Consider the following 12389-nt stretch of genomic DNA (forward strand, 5'->3'; position numbering starts at 1 on the left):
GTTGACAAACATCATAACTATTTCGCTAGAACTCCATTTTTTCTATCGAATGAGTACAAGAAACAACCCCTTTACCGATTTCAACTATCCAATAAAGTGGTCAGAATTTAGCAATTTTGCCAATTTCACACAAATTTCAAAAGATGCCAATTTCCGAATAGGGTCCAGAATAAACAAGAAAGACATTTCTGGCACTAAAACAACAAGTTTTCTGTTCATTAGTCACATCCCCAGGCCCCTCTTATATTTCTTTGGCTTTCCACTTTCAATTTTTATTCTTACAAAAAATAGAAGATTTACTGTTATGCAGACTACTGCATTAGTGTAGAAATGGTATAAATAATATCAGCGCACTTGTGAAAGAATGTTAGACTCACCAGTTGACGTGTATTGGACGCTTGGCATGATTTGTTTACTTTTGAATTTTGATAAAAATCGAACATTTCTGCAACTTTGAGGTCAATTTCAAGGTAGTTTTCATTGTAAAATCAGTCAAAATCATCTCCATTTTTGTAATATGTCTTCCATTCTATAAAATGAGACCAAGAAAGCTAGAATACAACAATAAATACCATATGAAAATACAGTGCAAAATCGCTGTTTTATTCCAAAAACACGGTCAAAGTTTTTTTTTTTCTCATTACATACTATGTGCTGCAGGATTTTTTTTATACTGCGCACACGAACCACTTAGACCCATTCTTTTATATGTAGGCCTACCAGCTTTCTCTCACTAGATTTGAGGGCGCTAGAATTTAGGCGTACTTGTACGTCAAAAACCCCAGCTCGTAAGCCGTACTAGTACATCCGAAACCCTCAAAGGGTTAATGCTGAAGTAGTTATTTACTGATGACTCATCATGAAGTAAAAATGAGATTCTTCAGGGTTATCAAACTTCCTGGGTTACATTTAATTACATTTTTGTTTTTAAGGAATATTTTTTAAAAAATTATATAACAAAGCTCAGCTCCTGTAGCTTCAAACAGGTAATTACAAATAGATAATTATCATGATATGATCTCAGGAAAGAGATTTCCAAAGCCTCAAATATTCATACAGTGTTGTTACCATTCTTGTATTCATTGACAACCTCTCGTATAAATTTTTATCTCACGTCTATTCTGTAATTCACTTCATCCTCTTCCAAGCATCCTGAAGACATCCACTTCTTCTACATATCTGTCCTTTATTCTGACTTCTAATCCTTCACTCCTTATTCTTCTAAGAGTTGTCATCATCTTGCTCTACTCTACACTCACTACTCTTCCACACAATGCAGCTGCTTTCCCACAAACATCCAGTGTGAAAATTCCCAACGGAAATCAGATTCATTATGTTTCAGGACCTCAAGTCTATCAAACACTGGCATTCCTGTTAAACTGTAACCTCTGATAAATGTTACCATCAGCAGAGTGTTGAGTGCTGTCTCCTTCACTTTCTGCTGGTGCTGGAGAGAAGGAGTCCTCAAAGCCAAGTGGGTTAGTTGCTAAGCCTGTACACAGGGAAGCAACTGGGCCCCAGAGATCCTCATTTTCACACTGAAAATACAGTTCATATTCAATTACAACTCATTATATTAAAATGAATTAATATTTACAATAAATTACTAAAGGATTTTGAAAAGTGACTTTAAAAATATAATTAGTTTTACTTTCTTTTATCAATCATACCCAGATCAAAAAGACTATGCGGAAAAATTTGACTAATAACTAAGGCGTATTTAGGATTAGTTTGCCTGAAATGCTCTGCATACTAAGTGATTTTTCTTTTGTGTCTAACAATATTTTATATGTAAATTATATTATCTGTGAACTGCATAAGTTTAGAATGTCACATACATACATACATGCATACATACCTGCATTGTTGGTCAACCACACCACTACGTTATGTCCTTATTGTCTTCACTAATACTTGACTGAAAAAAAACTTTATATTAGCTAAGACAAATGAGGAAACAGAGTCAAGTCACAATATAACAGAGGCTTCTCTCACTCTGTGTGGGTTCACCTCATGTAATGCCTCACTTCTATCAACGATTCCATTAGTACAGTAGGGCCCCACTTACATGTCAGGTTAGGTTCCAGGCTACCGCTGTAAAGAGGAAATCAACGTTAAGTGGAATACCTTTTTTCCACTTATAAATGCGTATAAATGCTATATAACAAATTTACACTAACGTATATTAAGCTAGCAATAGAACTAGGCATTAAAAAACAATAAAAAAGTAAAATACACATATAGTACACTCATTACTTATCTTAAAATATTTGTAGTATTATGTAGGGTAAGATGAGTAGTATCTATTGCAAGAAATCAGGTGTGGTAGATATGGTAGCCAGCCAGGCCACCCCACCTACATATAATATACTACGACATTTAAAGCATCTTAAAGCAATAAAATGCATATACAGCTCACTCATTACTTACCTTAAAATGTTTGTAGTCTTAATGTAGGGTGAGAGATGAGTAAATGAGATAAAACAAATAAACAAGAGAGAGAATGAAAAAATGAGAGAGGAAAGAGACGAGCATGTAAACAAATAAACAAATACATCTGGTTTTGGTTCATACACTTTTGTATTATACCATAATACAAACACTTCACATTGCATACAAGTTGTCTTCCACGCTGATACAGTAGAATAAATAAAGAGCAACACTCCCATTCTCATGTAACACCATTTTAAGAAGAAATGATGCAATGAGTGAAGGCATACGAAAGGAATAATTTTCTACAGTACACATTTTCTTTGGTGTTGAACTACGTATAGAAAAAACGTTATTCTTTTAGACACTCTGACAAGCTGACTCATATTTATGTTAATTTATTCTACTGTGGGATGTATTTATCATGTTTATATGTTACGTAGTGTGGTTATCATGTAATTTTGAAAAAAATATATATGGATTAATGAAAATGTGTATATTAATATAATATATGACATTTAATGTGCCTCAGAGTGATTATTATTGAGCATTATTATTATTATTAATATGACATCCTTGAGACATAAGACACTCTTAGTGATTTTAATGTGTACCTGCATGCCAGCACAGTGTGTAAGTTTACTTAGGTACAGGTACACTTAAGTATAATTATCAGAGTATATAAGTGTGCCCTGTGGCCTGATCACTAAAGCTCTTGTTTCACACGGCGAGGGTCTGCGTTTGATTCCCAGCGCAGTTAGAAACATTGGGCATGTTTCTTTACACTGGTTGTCTAGGTTCACCCATCACTAAAATGGGTTCTTAGGAGTTAGTCCACTGGTATGGGTCGCATCCTGGGACAAGGACTTAATTTGCCTGAAATGCTCTGCATAACAAGGGGCTTTCTATATACAGTGGACCCTCGGTTTTCGCGTTTAATTTGTTCCAGAGCCATTGGCCAAAACTGAAATTGGCCAAAACCAAAACCATTTTCCCCATAAGAAATAATGTAAATGGAATTAATCCGTTCCAGACACCCAGATGTATCAAAAAAAAAAAAAAAAATTTTTACCTTAACCCTTTGACTGTTACAGGCCCCTCTCTGAAACTGTCATTCTATGTCGCTCAATTTTTGAAAAAAAAAAAAATTATTTTTTCTTATGAAATGATAGAGAATCTTTTTCCGATGGTAATGACACCAAAAGTTCGAAATTTGGTCGAAAACTCGTGGAATTATGCTCCCGCGAAGTTAGCGGTCTCGGCGACATATGCGTATCGGCGATTTCGCCGACTTTGAGCCCAATTTTCAGCCAATTCCATTGTTCCAGTTGACCAAACTCATAGCTATTTCTTTAGAACTCCATTTTATCTATCAGCTGAGTACAAGAAACCTCCCATTTACTAATTTGGACTACCCAATATGGTGGTCAGAAATTGGCAATTTGGCCAATTTCACGCAAAATAAAAAAGATGCCAATTTCAAAATAGGGTCCAGAATAAACAAGGTAGACATTCGTGGCACTAAAATAACATATGCTCTGTTCATTAGTCACATCTCTAGGCCCCTCTTATATTATTATTGCTTTCTATTTTGATTTTTTATTCATACAAAAAAATACAAAATTTACTGTTATGCAGACGACTGCATTATTGTAAAAATGGTATAAATAATATCAGTGCACTAGTGAAAGAATATTAGACTCCCCAGTTGACGTGTATTGGACGTGTGGTGTGATTTATGTACTCTTGAACATTGGTAAAAATCGAACATTTCCGCTACTTTGAGCTCAGTTTGAAGGTCGTTTTCATCGTAAAAGTAATGAAAATCATCTCTATTTCTGTAATATGTTTTCCATTTTATCACCTAAGACCATGAAAACGCGAATACAAAGATAAATACTATACGAAAATACACCTCAAAGTCGGCGTTTTATTCCAAAAAAACGATCAGAGTTTTTTTTTTTCTCATTACGCAATGTGTGCTGCAGGATTTTTTTTATGTGGTGCACACTGACCACACAGACCCATTCTCTCACATGTGGGCCTACCAGCTTTCTCCCACTTGATTTGAAGCCGCTAGAATTATTGAGTATATATACGTCAGAAACATTGGCTCGTAAGACGTATTTATACGTCGAAAACAGTCAAAGGGTTAAATATAGATTTACATGCACAAAATAATGAACATTAAACATGACACTCACCTTTATTGAAGGCTGTTGTTGCTGGAAGACAGGGAGGGGGGAAGAGGGAAGACAGGTTATTCTTTGGAAAGGGAATCCCCCTCCATAAGGACTGTAGGTACCAAGTCCTTATCCGGGGTCACTTCCCTCCTTTGTTTTTTAATGCCACTAGGACCAGCTTGAGAGTCACTGGACTCCTGTCGCACAAAATATCTGTCTAGATAGGTCTGTTTCTGGCGCCTCTTTAAAACTTCCCTAAAATGGGACATGGCACTGTCATTGTAAAAGTCACCAGCACAGATTGCAACAGCTTTCTCAGGGTGATGTTGCTCCACAAATATCTGCATTCTAGTCCACATTGCACAAATCTACTTAGTCTCTGAAGAAGGCACCTGCTTCCATCGCTCTTCCTGCTTTTTTGCATCAATTTCCCGTGCTGTGGTCTGATGCTGTTTTGCAGATGAGGCTTTCTCAGCTCATCAGTGGTTAGCTCTTGATTGTGGTCATCCACCAACTCTTCCACATCCTCACCACTCACATCCAACCCCATGGAATTCCCCAATGCCACAATTGATTGCACAACAGGTGTAGAGTCAACAGAGTCAGCCTCAAACTCTTCAAAATCCATCTTTCGGACACAATCTGGCCACAATTTTCCCCAAGCAGAGTTCATTGTCCTGGAAGTCACTCCCTGCCAAGCCTTATCTATAAGGTCTATGCACTGGAAGATACTGAAGTGATTCTTCCAGCACTCTCTTAGGGCCAATTCAGAGTCCAAGGTTATGTCAAAGCACCTTTGAAACATTGCTTTGGTGTACAGTTTTTTGAAGTTTGCAGTGATCTGCTGGTCCATGGGCTGGATGAGAGGAGTGGTGTTAGGAGGCAAGAACTTCACTGTTACAAAGCTGAATTCCTTAGACAATTGGTCTTCCAAGTCTGGAGGATGAGCAGGAGCATTTTCCATTAACAGGAGGCACTGGAGTGGCAATTTATTATCCAGGAGGTATTTTTTCACACAGGGGCCAAACACTTCATTGAACCATTCCAGGAAAATTTCCCTTGTGACCCATGCCCTACTGTTTGTCTTCCACATCACACACAATTTACTCTTCACAACACTGTTTTTCTTGAACACTCTGGGATTTCCAGAGTGATACACCAGTAAAGGCTTCATTTGAAATCCCCACTAGCATTACCACACAACAAGAGAGACTGTCTTTCATAGGCTTGTGTCCTGGGAGTGCCTTTTCCTCCTGCGTGATGTAGGTCCTCTTTGCCATTTTCTTCCAAAAGAGGTCTGTTTTGTCACAATTGAACACTTGTTGGGGTTGGAATTTTTCAGACTCTACATAACATTTGAATTATCGCACGAATTTTTCAGCCTCTTGTTTATCTGAGCTGGCACCCTCACTGTGCCTTACAACATTGTGTATGCCACTTCGCTTCTTGAATCTTTCAAACCAGCCTCCCTTGGCCTTGAATTCCCTTTCATCATCACTTGTTTCAGGCAATTTCTTTAGGAGATCCTCATGCAACTGCCTTGCCTTTTCACAAATAATGGACTGCACAACACTATCTCCTGCTCTTTCTCTCTGATCCACACCAACAACAATTTCTCCACTTCTTCAATTGTTTGGGATCTCTGTTTGGATATCGCATTCACCCCTTTTGCAACATCAGCTTCCATGATTTCTTTTCTCTTGGTCACACGGGAGCTGATTGTTGATGGCGACTTCCCGTACATCCTGCAGAGTTCAGCAATGCATATGGCACTATCATATTTTCCTAGGATTTATTTTTTTCAGTTCTATGGTGTTCCTAACTTTCTTTCTTTACCAAAGCATTGGCACTAGGAGCTTTCTTTGGGGAAATGGTCACTTATTTAGCAGTCACACATGATAAACAAGTGACAAAAACAATGGATTACAAAATGTTTCGTATGACCTGGCAGGATATGTTCACTCACCAAGAAACAACGCTATACTGGCTGAGAATGCGTGTGGGAGGCGGCTTTGTCTGTGTGCTGGGGATTGGACAGGTTCCGTACAATCGAGGAAAACGGAAGCCAAAAATTGACGAAAAAAATCGGCCAAAACTGAAATCGGCAATAACGGAGATCAACGAGAATGGAGGGTGTATGTCAATGATGTCAGCTAGGACTGTATACCATGTACATGTACTTGTAGCAAATACAGATATTATTATATTATGATTATTATTATTATTAAAATATGAAATAACTTTAAAACACTTGAAATTCTGGAAAGTTTCCAGACATAATGGAGAGCTACAGAGCTCACGAAGAATGTAAACAAACTGGGTGGGGCATGGTGACCATATTAGAAAGCTAGCTTCTCCTCACATACCAACGGAGTTCCGTTCCTAAGGCTTTGTCTGTAAACGAATTCATCGCTAATCGAAGAATCACCCCTTAGTGACACTTCAAAAGTGTCACCACCCAAAATTAAAACATTCAGTTTTGTGTTTGCTGGGAAATTCCTTTCAATCTGTTTATTATTAACAGTAACACAACATGAAATAGGTCAATGACTTACTTCCGAGATATTTCCTCAAACGCATGCGTAGCTGATTACTTGGGAAATTTTTTTGTTTTGAGAAAATCGCATTTTTTTCAGTCTTTGCATTGAATAAGAGTGATCTTCTGTAGTTACCCTTCAGGCGGGTAACATTTTCTATAATGGTCGTGGTCACTCTTTTTTTTTTATCCCTCCACACTCTCCACCCTTCAGTACCTCTCTATATAATGTCAGTTTTTATTAATTTGGGCACTTTATCATGCTTCTATGTTATTTATGTTATACCTAATATTACTCTTTAATAAATATGATAAGTAGATAGCCTTCATTGACACTGGTAGTCAGTGCCAACAACAACATAACAGCATTTAATTATGATGTCAGATCATTAAGCAAACACTATGATGACCTCCAAGCATTACTCATTCTCTAAATGTCTGTATGTCTATCATTATCAGTGAAACATGGCTAAAACATGATGTTAGAAACATGTATTCCATACCTGGCTACAAGGCCATGCACAATTGTAGACCAGACCAATTAGGGGGTGGAACAGCTATATATTACTCTGATGAACTTGAATGTATAAATTCTACTTGCACAAGGGATTAATATGGTGAATATGCATTTGCTAAATTTATATCCAAAGACCTTAACCCTTTCAGGGTTGGCAGGCCCTCTCCTAAACTTGTTCTCAGGGTCTGAAATTTTTCACAAAAAAAAAATTATTTTTTTTTCTTATGAAATGATAGAGAATCTTGTCCCGATCATAATGACACCAAAAGTATGAAATTTGATGGAAAACTTACGGAATTATGTTCTCACAAAGTTAGCGATCTCAACGATGTTTACGCATCAGCGATTTTTCCCACTTTGAGCCCTATTTTCGGCCAGTTCCAATGCATCAGTCAACAAAAATCATACCTATTTCACTAGAACTCCATTTTTTTTCTATCGAATGAGTACAAGAAACCACCCATTTACCGATTTCAACTATCCAATAAAGTGGTCAGAAATTGGCAATTTTGCAAATTTCACACAAATTTCAAAAGATGCCAATTTCCAAATAGGGTCCAAAATAAACAAGAAAGACATTCCAGGCACTAAAATAACATTTCCTCTGTTCATTACTCACATCCCCAGGCCTCTGTTACATTTCTTTTGCTTTCCACTTTGAATTTTTATTCTCACAAAAAATAGAAGATTTATGTTATGCAGTCTACTGCATTAGTGTAGAAATGGTATAAATAATATCAGCGCACTTGTGAAGGAATATTAGACTCACCAGTTGATGTGTATTGGATGCCTGGTATGATTTGTTTACCTTTGAACTTCAGCAAAAATCAAACATTTCTGCTACTTTGACCTCAATTTCAAGGTACTTTTCATTGTGAAACCAATCAAAATCATCTTAATTTCTGTATTATATCTTCCATTCTATAAAATGAGACCAGGAAAACTAGAATACAACCATAAATAGCATATGAAAATACAGTGCAAAGTCGCTGTTTTTAACCAAAAACATTGTCGAAGTTTTTTTTTCTCATTATGCACTGGGTGCTGCAGGATTTTTTTTATACTTCACACACTGACCACATAGACCCATTCTTTCATATGTAGGCCTAACAGCTTTCTCTCGCTAGAATTGAAGGCTCTAGAATTTAGGTGTACTAGTACGGCACCAACCCTGGCATGCAAGCCGTACTAGTACGGCACCAACCCTGAAAGGGTTAAAACACCTTTAACAGTTGGAGCAATTTATAGAGGACCTCACTCCAATATTTACTCATTTAGTGAAAACTTAAGAAACATGATAACTAATGCAGGGGTGAACAAACATCACCTGATACTTACAGGGGACTTCAACATAAACCTCATCCATGAACATGACCCTCAAGTAACTGAATTCACAAACACTATGAGCAGCTGCTAACTTCTGCCAACAATAATAAAACCTACAAGAATCTCTGAGACAAATGCCTCCTTACTAGACCATATCTGGACAAACACTATAACCCCATTAAAAGCAGGCATAACCACAGGTAACACTACTGACCACTATCCCACTGTTCTCATAACCAACTTATGTAAATTGCCCCAGGACACAACTAAGATCACCTTCCGACTACATGACAAGTCATCTGTTAATAACTTTATTTCAGCATTAAGTAACATTGATTGGCAAAACGAGCTAGCAGACAACTTCAGTACTGTGTTTTTATCATGTTTATATGTTATGTAATGTGTTTATCATACAATTTTGAAAATAAATACCATCGATGGATTAATGAAAATGCCTATATTAACGTAATATACAACATTTATTGCGCCTCAGAGTGATTATTATTGCGTATTATTATTATTATCATTATTAATATGTCATCCTAAAGAGTAATAATGTGTACCTGCACACCAGCATAATGTGTAAGTTTATTTAGGTACAGGTACATATAAGTACAGGTCCGCCATCACAAATCCGGCAATCAGTTATTCGGTTCCTTCAGTTATTCGGCACTAATTTTGGCTAGCATAATTTCAAATTTCCAGGGTCGCCACACCAACCTGCTGGTACTGTTTGGTGGCGCTACTTGCTGCATAAGCCATTCCAATTACTTTTTCTCCATTTATTGTTTTAACCTGCTTACTTTTAGCCCTAGCCATGGTTCCAATGAATAAAAGAAATGCTTCTCATTATGTAAAGCACCTACACAGTACATTACCCATTAAAGATAAGGTGGCTTTGAAGCCACTGCCAGTTGCCATGAGCTCAGTCTCATAAAGCAGGAGAATATGCTTTATTATTACGCTAATATCAACACTACAGCTTATTTGCCTATCATAATTGATCTAATATGACATAATAAATAATATAAATAACATAAAACATGTTAAATACTCCAGAATGAATAATATTTGGCATAACACCGAGCAGTTCGACAGAGTTATGAAGAGGATATGGTAAACAAATACCATTCTCCTATCCTTGCCTTGGTAGCTTATATTAGAGAAAACGGAGTATAGCACAGGGCTATGATATACACTCGTACTCCACCATAAACATGAAACAAAAAAGTTATTTTCTCTCTATAGATTATCACACATAGCAGCATATGTGTAGAGAACCTAGGATAACCCCAAAAAAGTCAATGTGGCTTATTTTTAGTACGTGGCTTGGGTTAGCCATATATGTTTTTTGGTAAATATTCGATTCCCAGCCAAGGTAGAAACATTAGGCGTGTTTCTTTACACCTGTTGTCTATGTTTACCCATCAGTAAATGGGTACCTGGGTGTTAGTCGACTAGTGTGGGTGTTATCCTGGGACAATGACCTAATTTTCTTGAAATACTCAGCATAACAAGTGCCTTTCTATACAGTAGTATGTCACTGATGTCAGCTAGGCCTGTATACCTTGTACATGTACGTGTAGTAAATAAAGATATTATTATTATTATTGTTATTATTAATATTATTATTTTTTTTTTTTTTTATTATCACACCGGCCGATTCCCACCAAGGCAGGGTGGCCCGAAAAAGAAAAACTTTCACCATCATTCACTCCATCACTGTCTTGCCAGAAGGGTGCTTTACACTACAGTTTTTAAACTGCAACATTAACACCCCTCCTTCAGAGTGCAGGCACTGTACTTCCCATCTCCAGGACTCAAGTCCGGCCTGCCGGTTTCCCTGAATCCCTTCATAAATGTTACTTTGCTCACACTCCAACAGCACGTCAAGTATTAAAAACCATTTGTCTCCATTCACTCCTATCAAACACGCTCACGCATGCCTGCTGGAAGTCCAAGCCCCTCGCACACAAAACCTCCTTTACCCCCTCCCTCCAACCCTTCCTAGGCCGACCCCTACCCCGCCTTCTTCCACTACAGACTGATACACTCTTGAAGTCATTCTGTTTCGCTCCATTCTCTCTACATGTCCGAACCACCTCAACAACCCTTCCTCAGCCCTCTGGACAACAGTTTTGGTAATCCCGCACCTCCTCCTAACTTCCAAACTACGAATTCTCTGCATTATATTCACACCACACATTGCCCTCAGACATGACATCTCCACTGCCTCCAGCCTTCTCCTCGCTGCAACATTCATCACCCACGCTTCACACCCATATAAGAGCGTTGGTAAAACTATACTCTCATACATTCCCCTCTTTGCCTCCAAGGACAAAGTTCTTTGTCTCCACAGACTCCTAAGTGCACCACTCACTCTTTTTCAATCATCAATTCTATGATTCACCTCATCTTTCATAGACCCATCCGCTGACACGTCCACTCCCAAATATCTGAATACGTTCACCTCCTCCATACTCTCTCCCTCCAATCTGATATTCAATCTTTCATCACCTAATCTTTTTGTTATCCTCATAACCTTACTCTTTCCTGTATTCACCTTTAATTTTCTTCTTTTGCACACCCTACCAAATTCATCAACCAATCTCTGCAACTTCTCTTCAGAATCTCCCAAGAGCACAGTGTCATCAGCAAAGAGCAGCTGTGACAACTCCCACTTTGTGTGTGATTCTTTATCTTTTAACTCCACGCCTCTTGCCAAGACCCTCGCATTTACTTCTCTTACAACCCCATCTATAAATATATTAAACAACCACGGTGACATCACACATCCTTGTCTAAGGCCTACTTTTACTGGGAAAAAAATTTCCCTCTTTCCTACATACTCTAACTTGGGCCTCACTATCCTCGTAAAAACTCTTCACTGCTTTCAGTAACCTACCTCCTACACCATACACTTGCAACATCTGCCACATTGCCCCCCTATCCACCCTGTCATACGCCTTTTCCAAATCCATAAATGCCACAAAGACCTCTTTAGCCTTATCTAAATACTGTTCACTTATATGTTTCACTGTAAACACCTGGTCCACACACCCCCTACCTTTCCTAAAGCCTCCTTGTTCATCTGCTATCCTATTCTCCGTCTTACTCTTAATTCTTTCAATTATAACTCTACCATACACTTTACCAGGTACACTCAACAGACTTATCCCCCTATAATTTTTGCACTCTCTTTTATCCCCTTTGCCTTTATACAAAGGAACTATGCATGCTCTCTGCCAATCCCTAGGTACCTTACCCTCTTCCCTACATTTATTAAATAATTGCACCAACCACTACAAAACTATATCCCCACCTGCTTTTAACATTTCTATCTTTATCCCATCAATCCCGGCTGCCTTACCCCCTTTCATTTTACCTACTGCCTCAC

General features: G+C 37.9%; 1 protein-coding gene across 9 annotated transcripts in view; it reads right to left on the reverse strand.

Annotated features, from left to right (window-relative positions):
* LOC128693180 (uncharacterized) overlaps positions 1–12389 on the reverse strand; it is a 116643-nt gene that overhangs the window by 72505 nt on the left and 31749 nt on the right. For 7 of the 9 annotated variants that reach the window (XR_011392549.1, XR_011392546.1, XR_011392548.1 and 4 more), the window contains 2 exons: positions 1859–1918; positions 1403–1538 (listed from right to left, as the gene is read on the reverse strand). Coding sequence is in view for 3 of the 9 variants with exons in the window: in XM_053782650.2 (XP_053638625.1) it covers positions 1403–1538; positions 1859–1864 (142 nt within the window). In the remaining 6 variants the exon portion in view is untranslated. Of the gene's footprint in view, positions 1–1402; positions 1539–1858; positions 1919–2068; positions 2095–12389 lie in introns of all 9 variants that reach the window. The other 2 variants (XM_053782651.2, XM_053782653.2) reach the window with 2 other exon arrangements.

Source organism: Cherax quadricarinatus, chromosome 28 (assembly GCF_038502225.1).
Source record: "Cherax quadricarinatus isolate ZL_2023a chromosome 28, ASM3850222v1, whole genome shotgun sequence".
Taxonomy (NCBI): domain Eukaryota; kingdom Metazoa; phylum Arthropoda; class Malacostraca; order Decapoda; family Parastacidae; genus Cherax; species Cherax quadricarinatus.